The sequence below is a fragment of the Ruditapes philippinarum genome, unplaced genomic scaffold (genome assembly GCF_026571515.1).
Source record: "Ruditapes philippinarum isolate M1 unplaced genomic scaffold, ASM2657151v2 ctg66_1_1_1_1, whole genome shotgun sequence".
NCBI lineage: Eukaryota > Metazoa > Mollusca > Bivalvia > Venerida > Veneridae > Ruditapes > Ruditapes philippinarum.
Window position 1 is genome coordinate 39,591 of NW_026861363.1, and position 20,495 is coordinate 60,085.

General features: G+C 34.3%; 1 protein-coding gene across 1 annotated transcript in view; it reads left to right on the forward strand.

The window, feature by feature from the left end:
- Window positions 1-20,495, forward strand: part of LOC132715397 (5-oxoprolinase-like) — a gene marked incomplete at its 5' end in the record, with an annotated part of 254,579 nt that overhangs the window by 38,383 nt on the left and 195,701 nt on the right. Inside the window, one exon of the mRNA XM_060698394.1 lies at window positions 7,434-7,522. Coding sequence (XP_060554377.1) covers window positions 7,434-7,522 — 89 coding nt within the window. The remainder of the gene's footprint in view (window positions 1-7,433; window positions 7,523-20,495) is intronic.

Consider the following 20,495-nt stretch of genomic DNA (forward strand, 5'->3'; position numbering starts at 1 on the left):
CTATTATTGGCTGTAACTTTGTTATTTTTGAATGGATTGTTTTCAAACTTGAACATAATTATCTTCAGGGATATCCCTTAAAAATAACTAGACAGACCTTGACCTTCACTCATAAATGACCTTGACTTTGAAGGTCAAATTATTGAAATATTCATTTTTTTTGGCTATTATTGGCTGTAACTTTGTTATTTTTGAATGGATTGTCTTGAAACTTGAACATAATAATCTTCAAAGATAACTGTTAAAAATATTCCGAAAGACCTTGACCTTCACTCATTAATGACATTGTCTTTGAAGGTCAAATTATTGAAATTTTCATTGTTTTGGCGGTAACTGACTGTAACTTTGCTATTATTGAAGGGATCAACTTCATATTATAACAGAACAGATCTATCATCATCATCATCATCAACAACAACAACAACAACAACAACAGTGTTTCTATTTATAGAATTGTGTAATGTTTCTATTTATAGAATTGCGTAATGTTTCTATTTATAGAAATTGTGTAATGTTTCTATTTATGGAAATTGTGTAATGTTTCTATTTATGGAAATTGCGTAATGTTTCTATTTATGGAAATTGCGTAATGTTTCTATTTATGGAAATTGCTTAATGTTTCTATTTTTTGAAATTGCATAATGTTTCTATTCTTAGAAATCGGTAATGTTTCTATTTTAAGAAATTGCGTAATGTTTCTATATTTAGAAATTGCGTAATGTTTCTATTTTTAGAAATTGATGTTTCTATTTTTTAGAAATTGCGTAATGTTTCTATTTTTAGTAATTGTGTAATGTTTCTATTTTTAGAAATTGCGTAATGTTTCTATTTTTAGAAATTGATGTTTCTATTTTTAGAAATTGCGTAATGTTTCTATTTTTAGAAATTGCGTAATGTTTCTATTTTTAGAAATTGCGTAATTTTGCTATTTTTAGAAATTGCGTAATGTTGCTATTTTTAGAAATTGCGTAATGTTTCTATTTTTAGAAATTGCGTAATTTTGCTATTTTTAGCTCGACTATTCGAAGAATATGAGAGCTATTGTAGTAGCCCCGGCGTCGGCGTCAGCGTCCGCGTCTGCGTTGGTTAAAGTTTTTTGTAAATTCAAATATCTCAATTATTGCTTGAGATATTCAATTGAAACTTACAATACTTACTTATAGTAACAATGTACATCAGATTGACAAGTTGGATAACTCTGTCTACAATATTGACAGAATTATGCCCCTTTTTAACTTAGAAATTTTGGTTAAAGTTTTTTGTAAAGTCAAATATCTCAATTATTGCTTGAGATAATCAATTGAAACTTACAATACTTATTTATAGTAACAATGTACATCAGATTGACAAGTTGGATAACTCTGCCTTCAATATTGACAGAATTATGCCCCTTATTAACTTAGAAATTTTGGTTAAAGTTTTTTGTAAAGTCAAATATCTCAATTATTGCTTGAGATAATCAATTGAAACTTACAATACTTATTTATAGTAACAATGTATATCAGATTGACAAGTTGGATAACTCTACCTACAATATTGACAGAATTATGCCCCTTTTTAACTTAGAAATTTTGGTTAAAGTTTTTTGTAAAGTCAAATATCTCAATTATTGCTTGAGATTTTCAATTTAACCTTACAATACTTATTTATAGTAACAATGTATATCAGTTTTGCAAAATCGCATAACTCTGCCTGCAATATTTGCAGAATTATTTGTTTTGAAACTTAGAAATTTTGGTTAAAGGTCTTCAAAGATATTTACTTGAATCTTTACACATGTACTTAGGGTCATAATTGGAGAGTCATAATTGTTGTATGTCACTGACCAAGTTCCATAACTCTACTTGCATTAAGGCTGATTCATCTCCCCTTTTCTACTTAGTCTCTTGGTTAATGTTTACATGCAAGTTTTACATATCTCAATAACTATTAAAGATATTTATTTAAAACTTCACATATGCATTTAGAATCATAATTGTAGGTCACTGACCAAGATCCATAATTCTATCTTGCATTTAGGCTGATTTTTCTCCCCTTTTTCAACTTATAAATTCCTGGTAAAGTTTTGCTTGTAAGCTGTTATGTCCATAACTACTGAAGAGTTTGTGCCTTTTTGGGACATTTTTATGCATTCATAATAATAAAGCAGTGATTAACTCGATCCCCGGGAGATGCTATGGTAGTTTAGCGCGGAGGAAGGTAGTCTAGTACTGGTGTAACTCTCCAGGAATGATGGTTAGAAAACTACCCGCCTATATGACTGAAATACTGTTGGGAAAAGGCGTAAAATGAAACAAACAAACAAACAAACCATTCCGCTATCAATGCATTGGTCAGTTGGCGGATATTCTTTGGGGCGTTCAACATGCACGGGGTTCACGTGCAAAAACTAAAATTTTAAGCTAAGCTGCATTCTACTGACAATATGCGGTGCGTAGTGCATAAATACTTACTACACATGTTTTAATTTAAATCACAAATTAGAAAATATTTAAAAGAAATAAAGTGTCAGGTTTCTATTTTTGTTGAGTATAATTATATATATATAGTATATATATAAATGCTTATATATAGTATATATATATAAATGCTTATATATATATCTTCAAGACATACCTATTAAATTCATTTATAGAAAGGAAACATATTAAGATTTGTTCAAACATTTCTTTGTTTTGCTTTTAGAAAAAATAAAAAGTCAACCGTTGCCCCCGCCCGGCGTGGCTCTTGTTTTACTTTGGTATAAACTAATTAGAATTGATAAAATCAATGATTACAGGCAATGATTAAGATATTTTGTAAGACAATATGGTCGTATTGATTAAACAGTAAAAAATATAGCAAATGTTTACAAATAAAAATCGAAACGAATGCGTTTAAACATGTAACCGTTCAGGCCTTAGTCGTCCCCAAGCCATAAAATGGCTGTGGCATATAGTGTTACCCTGTTCCGTCATTCTGCCATTATCAGTTTCCGTTCATCATCTTAGTAACGGTTTCACACATTCTACTCAAATTTGACATATGGATATATCATGAGAAAATACAGGTCAAATTTGAATTTGGTCATGGTCCGATGATTTTTGACAGAGTTAAATTATAATGCCCTTGATGAAATTTTCAGTTAATTTTCATGGTCCGATAATTTTTAACAGAGTTATGTCCCTTGATGAAATTTTCAGTTTCAATTTGACATACAAGAAAAGCATTGATGCAAAGCATCAAAGGGCGTCCAAGCAAGAAATGTCATATTAATGCCATAAAAATGTACATTTTTTCTCAATTATTGTACATATTTATTGTTTTTATCTCATATAGATAAAATAAAACATGCGATTTGTGTTGTTGTTTTTTTTTCGAATTGTATGTTTATGTATAATAATAATCAATAAATTTGAGAGTTGATCTATTTTTATTAATTATTGTAACCAAACTAAGTGACAAACATTCATTTTGAAAAAAAGCTTATTTATCTGTAAAATATTTGTTCTGTTCTGTACCGATATCAAACATCTACTCCAAAACAGGAAGAGACCGGACAATAAACATGTGGTACTATTCGCCGGTCGTCAAAATAGACCAGGAGAGACCGGGAATTATCGACAGGAGTACATCCCTCTATAAATAGATTTTCGGAATATTTAGGTCATCAACTCAACATTCTATTTACAGCTTTCGGAATAACATACCATAATAACCCACTGTGTACTACAAAATGATAAATAAAAATACCCTGAAGAGCGCGATTTATTGACGGAAAAGGTTAATTAATTTGAAAATGTTTGCATTGCGAAATTCTCCAGTTCGCTATTCATTGTACATATCGCAACTAATTAATATTCAAGCACCCTCATACCGATCGGAATGATCGGCTTTTATTATGAACAACTATAAAAGGCTCGAGAAGTTGCTGTCGCCCTTTCACAAAATCTGATTTCATTCCATAAAAGGCGCCGCGCTTCGGCACGGACGCCAATTATGGATACATAAAAAAATGTGCAGGTCATGTTCAAATTTGGTCATGGTTTGATTATTTTTGGCAGAGTTATGCCCCTTTCACTTTGAAAATAATATGGAATTTTCAGTTTCCAATCATTATCTCCCCAATAGTATTACACTTTAAACTCAAATATGACATATTGATACGTCAATTGAATATTATGGATACATCAAAAAAATGTGCAGGTCAAGTTCGAATTTAGTCATTGTTCGATGATTTTTTGCAGAGTTATGCCCCTTTAACTTTGAAAAAAGGAAATTTTCAGTTTCCGTTCTTTATCTACCCAACAGTGTCACAAAGTGAAAGTACGTTTGTAAAATCTTGCATTATATTTTCACGCCGAACCTCATTTTTACTCTATATTCATTGATGTGAGATTGCATCATCTTTTGTTCAATTTAGAGTTTTCGGGTGAAATTATTATTTAGAGTATTTTTATGGTTTGCATAAATTTCCATGTCTCAATTTAAACATCTTGCCGTTTATTTCACAAAAATCCTTTCAGTAATAAGAAAGTTACATTTTTGTTTTATGAACCAGATATATGTATTATGTCTGTATTTGAAGGACGGGCCTTTATTTTACATAACTATTTTTCCCGCCGTCCCAGCTTTATTTCGTGCAAATCGATTTTTCATGTTTTGCACGATCCGTTTTCCCGCTCAGTACTCAGTAGTTTGCTATATAATGACTAAATTTTAAGTGATATATTGCAATGCACTGGACGTTATACAGGTCACTATGACGGTGACAGACAAATTATATTTGTCATAAAATTACAGCTTGTACAAGGTAAATTTATTTTTCTAGTGATTTTGTTTCATAAATTTTTGCTATTTCGTAAAATTCTATTTTCTATTTAGAATTATAGTTTATTTGATTCAGGTTTAGTTGTTTGGCAGTAATTTATTGTTTTCTAAATTTTCTAAATTTTTGCAGATTAAATTTTAAAAGCTCTTTCTATTCTAGTGTTTCGCTATTGCAAATTTATACCGAGACATGTTAATTGATGTATGTTAATTGAAGTTTTAATTATATTGTAATTGTATAGGAGCCATGAATATTTTATAGATATATATATATATCTATTCATAAATAATTTATTATGGTTCTACCGTATTTGTGTAACTTTATGTAAAATGCTGCAGTATCGTAATGATTTGTTTCAATCAATTTAATTTTCGTTATCATCTTATTTGTTTCAATCAATTTAATTTACGTTATCATCTTACTTCATTTCATTTATCATCAGTTTTTGTTATAAGTAAATACAACGTATCTCTAGAGAAGGATCTTCAGTGGCATGATTTTGGAAGACGTTTATTTATTGGTGGTTATTATGTGGCGTATATTTGAATATATTTGCAACGCAGTATTATGCGGATGTGATTGAATTTTTGTTCCACGGAATGTATGGTGTACTATAGTGGACATTTTGTTTATTCAAAGAAGCACGTTATTTTATTGGAAACCGACAAAGGTCGAGTCTTTTCCAAGGGACTTTATTATACCCTTATGTTTGATTATCATGGAACTTATCATGTTTTATACTTTGTAGCTTCTTATTTGAGGACACCCCGAAGATGACACGGGCCCTCCACACATATGTCCATGGCTAAAGGGTGACGCATGCCCTTGTTCAGGATCCTATCAACTGTGCCAACACTGTAGGAAGTACAGTTACGCTTGATAAGATTTTATACAAGATGCCCGCCATTGTGACGAATTTTGTTCAACAACGCCACCACTTTATTGAAACATCATGACAGAAACTTTACGGGAGAAATAGACTGAGATACGTTGATAGTGTTTGTTTGCGCAGTGACTTTTCATATATAATCTTTTTTTCATTTATAAATATTCATTTCTGTAAATAAATTTGTATATATTTTTCTGTTCTGAGTTGTTGGTTGTTTTAGATAGCAATTGTGGTCGGCCTGGTATCCCATCGTAGTCCCTATTGTGACAAACAGTTGTACATTATTTATAATTCAACTCAAATTTAACATAATTATGGATATGTTATAAGAATACAGTGGTCAATTTCGAATTTGGTTATGGTTTGGTGATAGCTGATAGAGTTATCCCTCTTGAACTTCGAAAAAAATAAAAAGATTTAGTTTCCGTTCATTATCTCCCCAATCAATTTGACATATAGTTACATCTTAGGAATAAGCACTTCAAGTTTGAATTTGGTTGTGGTTCAATGATTAAGGACAAAGTTATCTCTCTTGAAAATGTTGGAAAAATTTTGAATTTTCAGTTTCAGCTCTCATACTTTTGTGGAAATGTATGTATTCATTATTTTGGCTACAAATATGCAATATGAAATTGACAAAAGGTTAACATTGAATTGTTTCAATGCCTTGAACTTTGTATAAAAATGGTTTGTTTTTACATTGAAAAGTTTTAAGGGCTTTTAATTTAAAATGAAAAAATAGTTTGTGCAAACAAATTTGGAACTAACTATTATAACATCTGAAATTTTGGGTGCATGCGGGGGCAGCCATTGCGTGACATCACATTTCTAGTTTTAAACAACATCTCCTCTGAAACCAATGTCTGCACAATATCCAAACTTTACAGAATGATCCTTGGTCAGTCCCCTGCCACAGTTGTTCAAATGGTTCTGGTCTGTTGCATTAGTAGGTCATGGGGCCAGAAAAGAAGTTTCAAAAATGCAAAATTGAAAAAAAAACATTCTTGTCTGAAAGTAATAGGCCCAGAGCTTTGATATTTTGTATATGATATCATCATTAGGTCCTCTACCAAAGTAGTTAAGATTTGGTCCGTAGTATTAAAATTGGCCCAGCCCAGGGGTTCATAGGTTTTCCTTGTTTTAATATGAGTATTTCACATAAGAATTAAATGAAACTTTCTCTAATCATTCACCAATGTTCTGTGATCAATGCTACAAAATTTCAAAACTTTCCATTCTTAAACAATGAAACAGCACGGGTTTATTTAAAGAGATGTAATCCATCGGTGCAAAGTCCAGACTGTATGATGCATGCAGCAGAGACTCAAACCCCAGTAATTGAATTTACAGCGAAGTAGTTGCAGCCATTCATCAGTTGTAATAATTCTGTCCAAAAATGCATCACCGCCTCTTTTTCCTTTTGCAAATAAATTATTTTGCTGCTCTTACACGAGAGGTTGGTCCTGTGTGACCCTTGTTGATTTTTAGGTGTTTAGATTTAGGTAAAAGTCAACTTGACAACTAAGAGCTTGTCAGACCAATAATTTGAGAAGATATGATTAATATTTGCAGCTGGTGAAATAATACACCTTACTACTCAATGCCACTAATTCATTGAGATAGTTAGAGGTATTGCCCCTGGTTAAGCAAAAATAAGCATGTTTGGACTTTTGTTATGTGTATCTGCTAATTGTTTTATGCAATGTTTGTAATAATAATGTCTATTTTTTTTAGGTATGCAGGTATTTTATCAGCATATGGAATGGCTCTAGCAGATGTTGTACATGAAACCCAGGAACCTAGTGCTGTAAAATATAGAGAAGGTGAAAAATAGGTTTTGAACCATTCACAGGTGTAATAAAACCATATGTTTTATAAAACATTATAGCTTTGTTCATTGTTATAGAGATTTGAATTAGTGGTGGCAATTTCACATATTATTTCACATAATAGAATATTCAAATCTGGTTTCCAATTGAACATTAAAATGACCTTTACCAATAAATGACTTTGACCTTGAAGGTCAAATTATTATAATTTCACAGTTTTTAGCTCACCTGAGCTCAAATATGGAAAAAACCTTGTTAACATTCTATGGTCACATTTTTGACTCAATTGTCACCAAACTTGACTTGCCTGTCTAGGTAATTGCTCATATGAGTTCGAACATGGGTCATTTCTGATGAAAAACTAGGTCAAAGGAGCTAAAAATAGAAAATCTTGTTATCAACACTATAGTGGCTTCTGTTTTGATCCAAATATCCTAGACATTGGTATGAAAGTTCGTTTTGGTGATTTCTAGATCAAGTTCTAATATGGGTCACCTGGGGTAAAAAACTAGGTCACACCGCCCAAATATGGAAAATCTTGTTAACACTGTAGTGGTCACAGTTTTATTTTGCCCCCCCTTTGAAGAAGAGGGGGTATATTGTTTTGCTAATGTCGAACGGTCGGTAGGTCTGTCTATCCGTCAGTAGACCACATGGTTTCCGCTGATTATCTTGAAAAACTATTGATCACAAAGTCTTCTTATTATGCTCCCCTAAAAATTTCGGGGGAGCATATAGTTGCCAGGTTGTCCGTCCTTCCATCAGTCCATCAGTACGTACGTCTGAATTTGTGTCCAGGCAATAACTTTGTTATTTGAAGTCGAATTTTACAACTATTTCACAGAAATGATCACCATATTGAAAAGACGTGTCGCGCACAACATTAGGGTCGCTACCTTGATTCAGTTATTTTCAAGAGTTTTTCCAGAAAGACTGTGGAAAATCTACAGACGTGTTTAGGTCAAGGTCACAGCATGACCTTGAAGCAAAATCGTATCCGGCCCATAACTTCGTATTTTGAAGTCGGATTTTACAACTATTTCACAGAAATGATCACAATATTGTGACGACGTGTCCCGCAACATTTGGGTCGCTACCTTGGAGGTCAAGGTAACAGGATGACCTTGAACATATTGAGACGATGTGTCGCGAACAAGTTGGTAGATAGATGTAAATGAGTAGAAGTGCAGTGCAAAAAACAGTAAGTCTGCATTGCCTAAGTTTGGAATTATCATACTTTGAACTATGTCTGGGACATAACTCTGAAACTACAAAAGATATACTTTTCTGTGTCCAAATCCTAGTCGGGGAGCATCACCAGGTTCAACTGGCTCTTGTTTCACATAGTGATTGGTCATAACAAGTAGATGAACCCTTTTAAGCTCGACTATACAAAGTATTTGGAGAGCTGTCCTACACGCCCAGGCGTCCGTGTTTAAGTTTTGGTGCAGTAAAATATTTTTCACTATCACTTTTTCATTTCTTAAGGTATCAACTTCAAACTTCAAATATATGTTCCTTATCATCAACCACATCTTATGTGACAAGGTTCATAGCAACAATATTTTCAGATTTATCTCCCCTTGAACTTAGAATTTCCTTAAAAAATATTATTTTTTAACTGTTACTTTTTATTTCTTAAGAGATCAATTTAATACTTCAAATATATGTCCTTATCATTAACCACATCTGATGTGACTCTGACACCAACATTGCAAGATTTATCTCCCCATTAACTTAGAATTTTAGCTCAGCTGAGCTAGCTCAGGGTGAGCTTTTAGGATCGTTCAATTTCCGTCCTCCGTCCATACTTGTTCGTTAACACTCTAGCGGTCACATTTTTGCATCAATCATCATCAAACTTTGTCAGGATGCTTATGTAGTTGATAGCTCGGATGAGTTCGAACATGGGTCATCTCGGATGAAAAACTAGGTCACAGGAGCTCAAAATAGAAAAATCTTGTTAACACTCTAGTGGCTACTGTTTTGATTCAAATATCCTGTTCTAGTGGTCTCATTTTTATGCCACCGCAGCATCTGCGTTGCGGTGGCATATAGCGATTCACCTGTGTGTGAAGGGCTTCCAAAGTTGTTCTAAGAATTTCATTCCATGCAGAAATCTGGTTGCCATGGCAACCAAAAGGAATTATAAGAATGAATTTAAAAAATCTTCTTGTAAAGACTCAAAAGGCCTAGAGCTTAGATATTTTGCATAAGGCATTGTCTGGTAGACCTCTACCAAGATTGTTCAAATTATAGCCCTGGGGTGAAAATCGGCCCTGCCCTGGGGGGTCATTGATTTTCACTATATGTACATATAGTAAAAACTTAAAATACTTTCTTGCCTGAAGGTACAAGGCTTGAAGGTTTGATATTTGGTATGTGATATCATCTATAGGTACTCTACCAAAGTTGTTCAAATTTTGCCTCTAGTGTCAAAATCAACCCCGCCCCGGGGCTGAAAGGTTTTCCTTTAATGTACGAGGGATGATCAAAAATAAACCTGACTGTGACTGTCAATTGAAAATTTTTCAACGTATCACTTATTGTTATATATCACACTAAATCGGAACACAATACCTGTAAACTGATGCTATATCTAATCTAATGATGCAAATAGCTTGTCTGTATCAGCGAATTAAAAAACCATGGTAACGCACAACCGGCGCAGTGCGTATATTCGCCTTGACATCAGGCGCTTTATGCTGCATATATTTTACAATATGGCACATTTAGATTTCAAAATACGCCAGAACGTCATGAACAATATCTTTGATGTTGTCAGTAAATATTACTTCATTTAAACCATATTTCTATTTGCAATCACAATTCAAATGTCACTTGTTAAAGAAATACTCGCGTTAAAACTCTGTCGTCAGAATGTCTCGAAAATCGATCAATAAGAAAAATTTGTCCAAAGTAAGACGAAAAACTGTTTAAAAAGTAGAAAAAGATTATGGCTATCAAGGGAAAAGTTCCAGAAAGTCACAGCATATTATTTTTTTGATTAACATGAAGGATTACAAAATGGTAATAGAGAAATAGAAAAAAAGTAAGGGAGAGACAGAAAATTTTTTTTTTTAAAGATGTTTTTGACGTCAATTGCCACGGACATTGAAAAATGACGGTCGATTGACTGCGGACATTGTCAACGATGTTCGACAGTAACTACGGGACAGTGCAGTCAACTTTAAGGATTTTAAAATGATAATAGTTAATGCATTTATTACATATATTATATTCTTGGTTTACAATTGTATCAATTATTTTCTTATTTTATGCAGTAGTCTTATGGAGAAATTGTGTCAACAATTTAACAGTCACTTTTCAAAATCGGCTATAAGATTTATTCATTTTAAAAAAATGACAATTTTGTTCATACTTGTATTATTCTTTTTTTTGTAGGTATGATACATAATCATTCAGCAACATTATTTTACATTATTTGTAATGCATAATATAGTTTAATGCATATGCAATTTTTCCAACAGTCAAGTTACAGAATGAAAGAAAGGAAGTTTGCTTGATTACAGGAGCCCTTTATCATCATCCATTCTATTACAATACAATATGATACCCACTTGTACATAAATAAATATAGGCAGTGGATCTGCTGTATCAACAACATGACTGTTCCACGTATTGGCCTACTCCGTCAATGAGTAAAAAGCTGCTCCGTTAAGGACAATACACTTGTAACGTCGATAACGTCAGTCAATTTTAAAGTTATACCGTGTGCCACATTGCTTTACATGTACATGCAAATAACAACATAACTTTTTTCTTTGTTAATTTTTCTTGTTGGTATTTGTTGTATCATTCAGGGGATCGTTCCGATTTATTTTCCATGTATTTTTGTGTAAAAACATTTAACAGGTAAACAACCATTTACAAAGTCCGGTTAATTTTTTATCATCCCTCGTATATAGTAAAAACTTAAAGAAAATTTCTTCTCGCTATTGACAAATGCTAGAGGCTAGATATTTGGCATGAAACATTGTGTAGTGAACCTCTAGCAAGATTGTTCAAATTATAGCCCTGGGGTGAAAATTGGCCCCGCTTTGGGGGGTGGGTCATTGATTTTCACTATGTACATATAGTAAAAAATCAAAAAATCTTATTGTTTGAAGGTATAAGGCTTAAGGCTTTAATATTTGTTATATGATATCATCTATAGGTACTCTACCAAAGTTGTTCAAAATTTGCCTCTTAGTATCAAAATTAGCCCCGCCCCAGGGGTTATAGGTTTTCCTTATATGTATATAGTAGAAGCTTTAAAAATCGTCTTCTCTAAATTGACAAAGGCTAGAGGTTAGATATTTTTCATGAAATATTGTGTAGTGAACCTCTAGCAAGATTGTACAAATTATAGCCCTGGGGTAAAAATTGGCCCCCCACCCCCGGGGGTCATTGATGTTCACTATGTACATATAGTAAAAAATTTAAAAGTCTTCTTGTCTGAAGGTACAAGGCTTAGAACTTTGATATTTGGTATATTATATCATCTATTGGTCCTCTACTAAAGTTGTTTTAATAATGCCCCTAGTGTTATAATTGCCCTGCCCCAGAGGCGATAGTTTTCCTTATATGTATAAAGTAAAAACTTGAAAAATCTTCTTCTCTGAATTGACAAAGGTTAAAGGCTAGAGGTTAAATATTTAGCATGAGACTTTGCGAAGTGAACCTCTAGCAAGATTGTTCAAATTATAGCCCTGGGGTCAAAATTGGCCCTGCACCGGGAGGCATTGATTTTCACTACATGTATGTAAATATAGTAAAAAATTAAAAAATCTTCTTGTCTGAAGGTACAAGGCATAGTGCTTTGATGTTTGCTATATAATATCATATATAGGTCCTCTACCAAAGTTGTTCAAATTTTTCCCCTGGTGTCAAAATTGGCCCTGCCTTAGGACATTGATTTTCATTATGTACACATAGTAAAAACAGAAACTAAAACAAATGTTTTCTGAATTGGAGAAAGCTACAGCTTAGATATTTGACATGAAATGTTGTTTGGTGGACCTGTATCAAGATTGTTTTGAATTCAACCCTTTGGTCAAAATTTTGCCTTGCCCATGGGAACTGTGACCTACTTTCATGTCCTTTGATGTACAGCAATGAACTTTTGACCATGTGCACAGTTTTAGTTGTAAAATTGAACTTTGATATCAGGTGACCTAGATTTTGATGATGTGACCTACTTTCTTGTCCTTTGATGTACAGCTATGAAATTTGAACCATGCGCAAAGATGTAAACTGAATTTTGATATCAGCTGACCTAGATTTTGACAAAGTGTCTTACTGTGTTGTCCTTTGATGTAGTCATGAAATTTAGGCTGTGTGAAATATGACCTTCACCACGCAATTTACTAGACTCAACTGCATTGATATATTCCTACTCTGATCTTTTATTTGAATAACAATAGATTTAATCACTAATCTGATAATAATAATTAGATAGGTCAGGGATCTATGCATTCTGACAATCTTCAATTGTATAGAAAGAAAAAAAAATCTGTTCCTACACTACTATTTAGTGTTGTATTAATGCGGTGATTAACTAATTTTTTTCACAAATGCAATCTTTTTGACTCAATTATCATCAAACTTGGTCAGGTTGCTTGTCTAGGTCATTGCTTGGATGAGTTCGAACATGGGTCATCTAGGATGAAACATTTCAAGGGGGAGAATCACGCCGTTCGTTACCCAAACAAACAAGATGGCGGATGCAGCCAAAAAGTAGGTTTTTCCCTTTTTTCTCTGAAATTCATGATGTTCTAATGTAAAGGTACATATAACAACCTTCTCAACAATTTTCCTGGCACACAGGATTTTATTTCATGATGTTGTCCCATACTTCATCTGAAATGCGCGTCACCAGATTCGAAGCGAGAGAATTTTCCACCGGTTTGATCGTGGTAACGTACTACGGCTTTTGCTCTCCAATTCACTGTTTCTTTTACAGATATGTATATTAACTGAAACCACTGACTTTAAAAAGATGTAATATGTTGTCAAGTTATTAATCATGCCCATTCTGGCTAGATTTACTGCTGTAAATATTAATATCGGGGCATTTTACGGAAATGATAACGTATGGCGCACAAAATTTCAATGATAACGTACGGCGCATTTTACTACTTAGTGGATTTCCATTTGTCCAATCACACACCGTATTACCGGCGGCAGTGATGGCAGATCACTGCAGTGATGGCAGATATCTGAAAATTACCGATCGATACAGGTAGGTTATAAATTTGGTTGGTTTAATTATATTACACAAATACAGCCCATTTCATTGCTATAAAACTATTGTCCATTGAATGGAGATACTGTAAGGTAATTTTGGACTCGTTTTTTCCTGTTTTCAGACAATTTTGAGCAGGTTAAAAGTGAAAGCCTTAGAAAAATCCGTGAAAATGTCTGTTTTCTGTTCAAAATATCTCAAGTTTTAAGTAAATGGCAGGATTTCCTGTTATCAATATAGACGTTCATCCATTGGGGTCACGCAAGCCAGATATCTACCCCGTGAGTCTTTTCTTGAAAGTTTTACAGACGCTCAATCTTGTCCGGTCGAAGAAAAAATGCTGCCGTTGTTGGCAGATACATATTATAAATGCTGCCGTCGATGGCAGAAATACCATGAAAGTGGCTAACATTCTGACAGAAAATCAAGTTCAATCTTTTATCAATTCCTCTTTTCTTTGCGTCCTTTTAGTCAGAATTGAGACGTTAAACTATCATTTCTAATATTTTCTCAAGATAGAAAAGTTATTAATCCATTACCCCATGAGCATCTTGTGAAAAATGGCTGTTTTCATTGAAAGGTCTCCCGTTACAAGTTCAAGTTGCTATAAAACTATAAAAACTGCTTCAATACTAATCAAACTTGGCACAAATGTTGACTGGACCATTGCTTTTGTAACAACATGTTCAGTCTGAAATTTCCTGTTACCATAGCAACTAGGGGACATCTCAAAATTGCCAAAAATCACTATTTTGCGTTGATTTTTTCCATCAAAATTGATTTCAAAGTGCTGCCACTTCTCAATGAATTGAGATAGAGTCAAAGGCTTTTCAGCATTGGTTACACGTTACCTTATGATCGACCTGGGGCCATTTTTAGCCTCTCACAAGTCCAAAATTTATTTTGGCAATGAGGGGGACTGCTGTCCCCCTTCAAACACCCCAAACAGAAGGGGGCTCATCCCCCTTCTGGCAACCCCCGGATGTATCTTTTGGATAGGGGTCTGTGCCGAAAAAGTGGTCACTTTTGTAAACAACATTTCTCAAACAAAAACAAGTGTTGGGAGCCTAAATAAGGCATTTTTTCACCATTTGAGAAAGCAAAAAAGGAGGGGGGGGGGGGGTGAAAAAGGCGTAGAAAGGCGTATATATCTGGTAATGGGTTAACAGAAAATGATGAAAAAAAACGAAATTACCCAAAAACGCGTTTTTCCATGTTAAAACATGGCCTCACATATAATTTTGAAGAAAAATTGCTGTTTTGTAGATTTTTTGATTTTTTTCATTAATGCGGTATGTGCATCGAAAAAAAGCTTATTAGCAACATGCAGTTACAATACAAAAAGTTATGATTTAGTACCACAAAATTTCACTATAAATAGAGAAATGAACATGAAAAACTTCATTTTTCTATATTCTAAAAAGCTTTTTTCGATGCACACACCGCATTAATAACTTTTCTATCTTGAGAAAATATTAGAAATGATAGTTTAACGTCTCAATTCTGACTAAAAGGATGCAAAGAAAAGAGGAATTGATAAAAGATTGAACTTGATTTTCTGTCAGAATGTTAGCCACTTTCGTGGTATTTCTGCCATCGACGGCAGCATTTATAATATGTATCTGCCTACAACGGCAGCATTTTTTCTTCGACCGGACAAGATTGAGCGTCTGTAAAACTTTCAAGAAAAGACTCACGGGGTAGATATTTGGCTTGCGTGACCCCAATGGATGAACGTCTATATTGATAACAGGAAATCCTGCCATTTACTTAAAATTTGAGATATTTTGAACAGAAAACAGACATTTTCACGGATTTTTTCCAAGGCTTTCACTTTTAACCTGCTCAAAATAGTCTTAAAACAGGAAAAAACGAGTCCAAAATTACCTTACAGTATCTCCATTTAATGGACAACAGTTTTATAGCAATGATATGGGCCGTATTTGTGTAATATAATTAAACCAACCAAATTTATAACCTACCTGTACCGATCGGTAATTTTCAGATATCTGCCATCACTGCAGTGATCTGCCATCACTGCCGCCGGTAATACGGTGTGAATCAGCTGACAATGAATTATTTTTATGTAGGAAATGATAGATATCTGAAAAAATATTGGTCAGGTCAGAAATCATTAATTGAACAATGCTGTACCATCGGATATAAATATCTTTCTAGCTGGTGGCATAATAGATATCCGTTGTTAAGTAAAACACACGTGTATAGTTTGAGAATATTTTGTATAAAATGCAGAATGGAAAGAAAAGCCTCCACTTTCAGGTAACATTTGTGTAGTGTTGTCTTCACATTAAATTTCGCCAGTGTTGTGCGATAATTATGGTCTTGTTTCATAGTTTGGGGACCTTTCTGTTGAAAAGGTGTTTCAGTTAAGGTAGACCATGGGTAATGGGCACTATAAGGAACTGTAACATTGACAACATAGGACAGTCATATGTCTTCAAGATCACCTGTATGCAAAATTTAAATAAAATTAACCATGTGGTTTATGAGTTAAGGATATATTTCAGAACTAAGACTTTGCCATTAGAAGGGCTTATTTTCAGAAATGAAGAAACTCTAAATAATCTGTAAAATCATCATTTTAAAAAATGTTTTTCTATTGCTCATTGTTGAGAAACAAATAATAACATTCAGGTAACAAATTACACAAGCAAAATCTTTGTTTCTAAACAAAATGTTTTAAATATGTATAAAAATGTTACCCTACCCCACCCACTTTAAACACTAATTTTACCATTTCCCTATCTAAAATGCCTTATTCATCCCTGAAATTTACCATAATGAGGGGCTGTTTTCAAAGTTTGCCCAAATTTTCGTAAAGGTATATTGGTTGATCATGCAAAATATAAAATACTTTTACCATGTAGTTTTCATTTTATTGGCCGGGTTGCACGGGTGCAAATCCGGGTTATAGTATGGTGAATGTCGGGCGGCGGGCGGCCGGGGAAAATATTTTCGTAACAGTTTTCTCAGCAACTACTTATCACAGCCTCTTGATATTTGGCATACAGCATAGACACATGGTCCCATACCGTGGGATTTAATTTCAGGTCTGTCGCTCATCCACTTCCTGTTTATCCACTTAGTTAAATTAGTTAGATTTTTTGACATTAATGGTCAATGGTAGGAAATTTTCGTAACAGTTTTCTCAGCAACTACTTATCACAGCCTCTTGATATTTGGCATACAGCATAGACACATGGTCCCATACCGTGGGATTTAATTTCAGGTCTGTCGCTCATCCACTTTCTGTTTATCCACTTAGTTAAATTAGTTAGATTTTTTGACATTAATGGTCAATGGTAGGAAATTTTCGTAACAGTTTTCTCAGCAACTACTTATCACAGCCTCTTGATATTTGGCATACAGCATAGACACATGGTCCCATACCGTGGGATTTGATTTCAGGTCTGTCGCTCATCCACTTCCTGTTTATCCACTTAGTTAAATTAGTTAGATTTTTTGACATTAATGGTCAATGGTAGGAAATTTTCGTAACAGTTTTCTCAGCAACTACTTATCACAGCCTCTTGATATTTGGCATACAGCATTGACACATGGTCTTATACCGTGGGATTTGATTTCAGGTCTGTCGCTCATCCACTTCCTGTTTATCCACTTAGTTAAATTAGTTAGATTTTTTGACATTAATGGTTAATGGTAGGAAATTTTCTTAATAGTTTTCTCAGCAACTACTTATCACAGCCTCTTGATATTTGGCATACAGCATAGACACATGGTCCCATACCGTGGGATTTGATTTCAGGTCTGTCGCTCATCCACTTCCTGTTTATCCACTTAGTTAAATTAGTTAGATTTTTTCGACATTGATGGTCAATGGTAGGAAATTTTCGTAACAGTTTTCTCAGCAACTACTTATCACAGCCTCTTGATATTTGGCATGCAGCATTGACACATGGTCCCATACCGTGGGATTTGATTTCAGGTCTGTTGGTCATCCACTTCCTGTTCACATTAATGGTCAATTGTAGGAAATTTTCGTAACATTTTTCTCAGAAACTACTAATCACAGCCTCTTGATATTTTGCATACAGCATTGACACATGGTCCCATACAGTGGGATTCGATTTTAGGTGTGTAGCTAATCCACTTCCTGTTTACCCACTGAATTAAATTTTCGATATTAATAAGTCAATGGTAAATTCTTTTCGTAACATCACAGCCTCATGATATTTGGTGTACAAATGCAACCCGGCCTTTTCTGTCTTTGACCCATTTTTATATGCCTGAAAGGGCATATTATGTTATACCCCCTGGCGTCCGTCAGTCTGTCTGTCCCTCCATATGTCCGTCCGTCCGTTAGCAATTTGGTTTCCGGAGCATAACTTAAGTTCCATTTGGCCCACAATGTTCAAACTTCATAGGATGATTGTCCATATTGGGTAGAAGACCCCTATTGATTTTTGGGTCAAAAGGTCAAAGGTCAAGGTCACTATTACCTAAAAACTGAAAACAGTTTCCGGAGCATAACTTAAGCTCCCTTTGACCCACAATGTTCAAACTTCATAGGATGATTGTCCATATTGGGTAGAAGACCCCTATTGATTTTGGGGTCACAAGGTCAAAGGTTAAGGTATTAATAACTTAAGTATTTATCAACCTACAGCTGTAAAATTTTATAGAATGAACAGCTAATTCCCATGTCTTACAAATGCTTCTTCCTTACTAAAAAAAAAAAAAACACTTTAGGGCATATAATGCTCAGCCTAGCGGTGCTCTTGTTAAACTTTGAAAATATCTGGTATCACATTTGCTATAAATTTTGGCATTATTTAGCAAACAAATACGTACAATAATTATATAATTTAAATCAAACCCTTTTTTCTTCCATAAGGGATCAGAGAGATACATAAATAATGTTAAAAAGAAAAAAAGAAAGAAAAAAAATTGCCCATTCTGGGGTTTGAACCCACGGCTCTCAATTTCAATGTATTTGGCAAGTGATTCTAGCCAGAGTATTTGAATACTCTTCAAAGTGGAGGTAATGCTTAAATTGTATATACTTGCCCAGTGCGGTAACTGGAGTGCAGGTTACAGTTACCTGCACTCCAGAGCATGCCCTTTATTGGCTCATTTTTGTTTGGGTTTACTTATTGTGACAGGAAAGCGGCAGAAATATCATATTCAGATACTCGTTCATAGGTAAATTTTTTCTGGGGTTTCATATTGAGGGAACGTGTTTTTATACCCCCACCACAAAATGTGGGGGGGGCTATAATGGATTCGCTTTGTCGCGTCGGTCGGTCGGTCGGTCAGTCGGTCGGTCAGTCGGTCGGTCGGTCGGTCCGTCCGTCTCCATTTTCGTGTCCGCTCTATAACTCCTATACCACTTGAAGGATTTTCTTCAAACTTGGCTCAAATGTTCACCTCAGCAAGGGGATGTGCAGAACCCATGTTGCCCATGTGTCAGCTCAAGGTCAAGGTCACAATTGAAGGTCAAATATCAAACACAATCATATATTAGACAGTATGTCGTGTCCGCTCTGTAGGTCCTACAATAATTGAAAGATTTTCTTCAAACTTGGCTCAAATGTTCACCTCAGCAAGGGGATGTGCAGAACCCATGTTGCCCATGTGTCAGCTCAAGGTCAAGGTCACAATTGAAGGTCAAATATCAAACACAATCATATATTAGACAGTATGTCGTGTCCGCTCTGTAGGTCCTACAATAATTGAAAGATTTTCTTCAAACTTGGCTAAAATGTTCACCTCAACAAGGGGATGTGCAGAACCCATGTTGCCCATGTGTCATTTTAAGGTCAAGGGCACGATTGAAGGTCAAATATCAAATAATCAAATATTACACAATATGTCATGTCCGCTCTGTAAGTCCTACACTAATTGAAAGATTTTCTTCAAACTTGGCTCAAATGTTCATTTCAACAATGGGATGTGCAGAACCCATGTTGCTCATGTGTCAGCTCAAGGTCAAGGTCACAGTTGAAGGTCAAATATCAAACAATTAAATATTACACAGTATGTCGTGTCCGCTCTGTAAGTCCTACACTTATGGAAAGATTTTCTTCAAACTTGGCTCAAATGTTCACCTCAACAAGGTTATGTGCAGAACCCATGTCACTCTTTTGCCGGCTTCAGGTCATGGTCACACTTGAAGGTCAAAAATTGACTTAGAAAATGTTCTTTAATTTTAACATATATCTGAATATTTCTGAATCTAGGAAAGGTATTTGCTTGAAACTTAAAATATAAATGAAGTGTCACAATTAAGATATGCTGGTCAAGTTTCATAACTCTGTATTGCATTTTAACAAAGTTATGCCCCTTTTTAATCTTCAAATTTACATACAATCACATATTAGACAATATGTTGTGTCAGCTCTATAAATCCTATACTAATGGAAGAATTTTCTTCAAACTTTTCTCAAATGTTCACCTAAACAAGGTTATGTGCAGAATCTATGTCACCTTTGTGCAGACTAAAGTCAAGGTCAGACTTGAAGGTCAAAAATTGACTTAGAAAATGTTCTTAGATTAAAACATGTTCTTGAATATTTCGGAAACTAGCATAGGTATTTGCTTGAAACTTAAAAGATATATGAGGTGTCACAATTACAATATGCAGGTCAAGTTTCATAACTCTGTATTGGATTTTGACAAAGTTATGCCCCTTTTTAAGTCTTTAAATTTACATACAATCAATACTAGACAATATGTTGT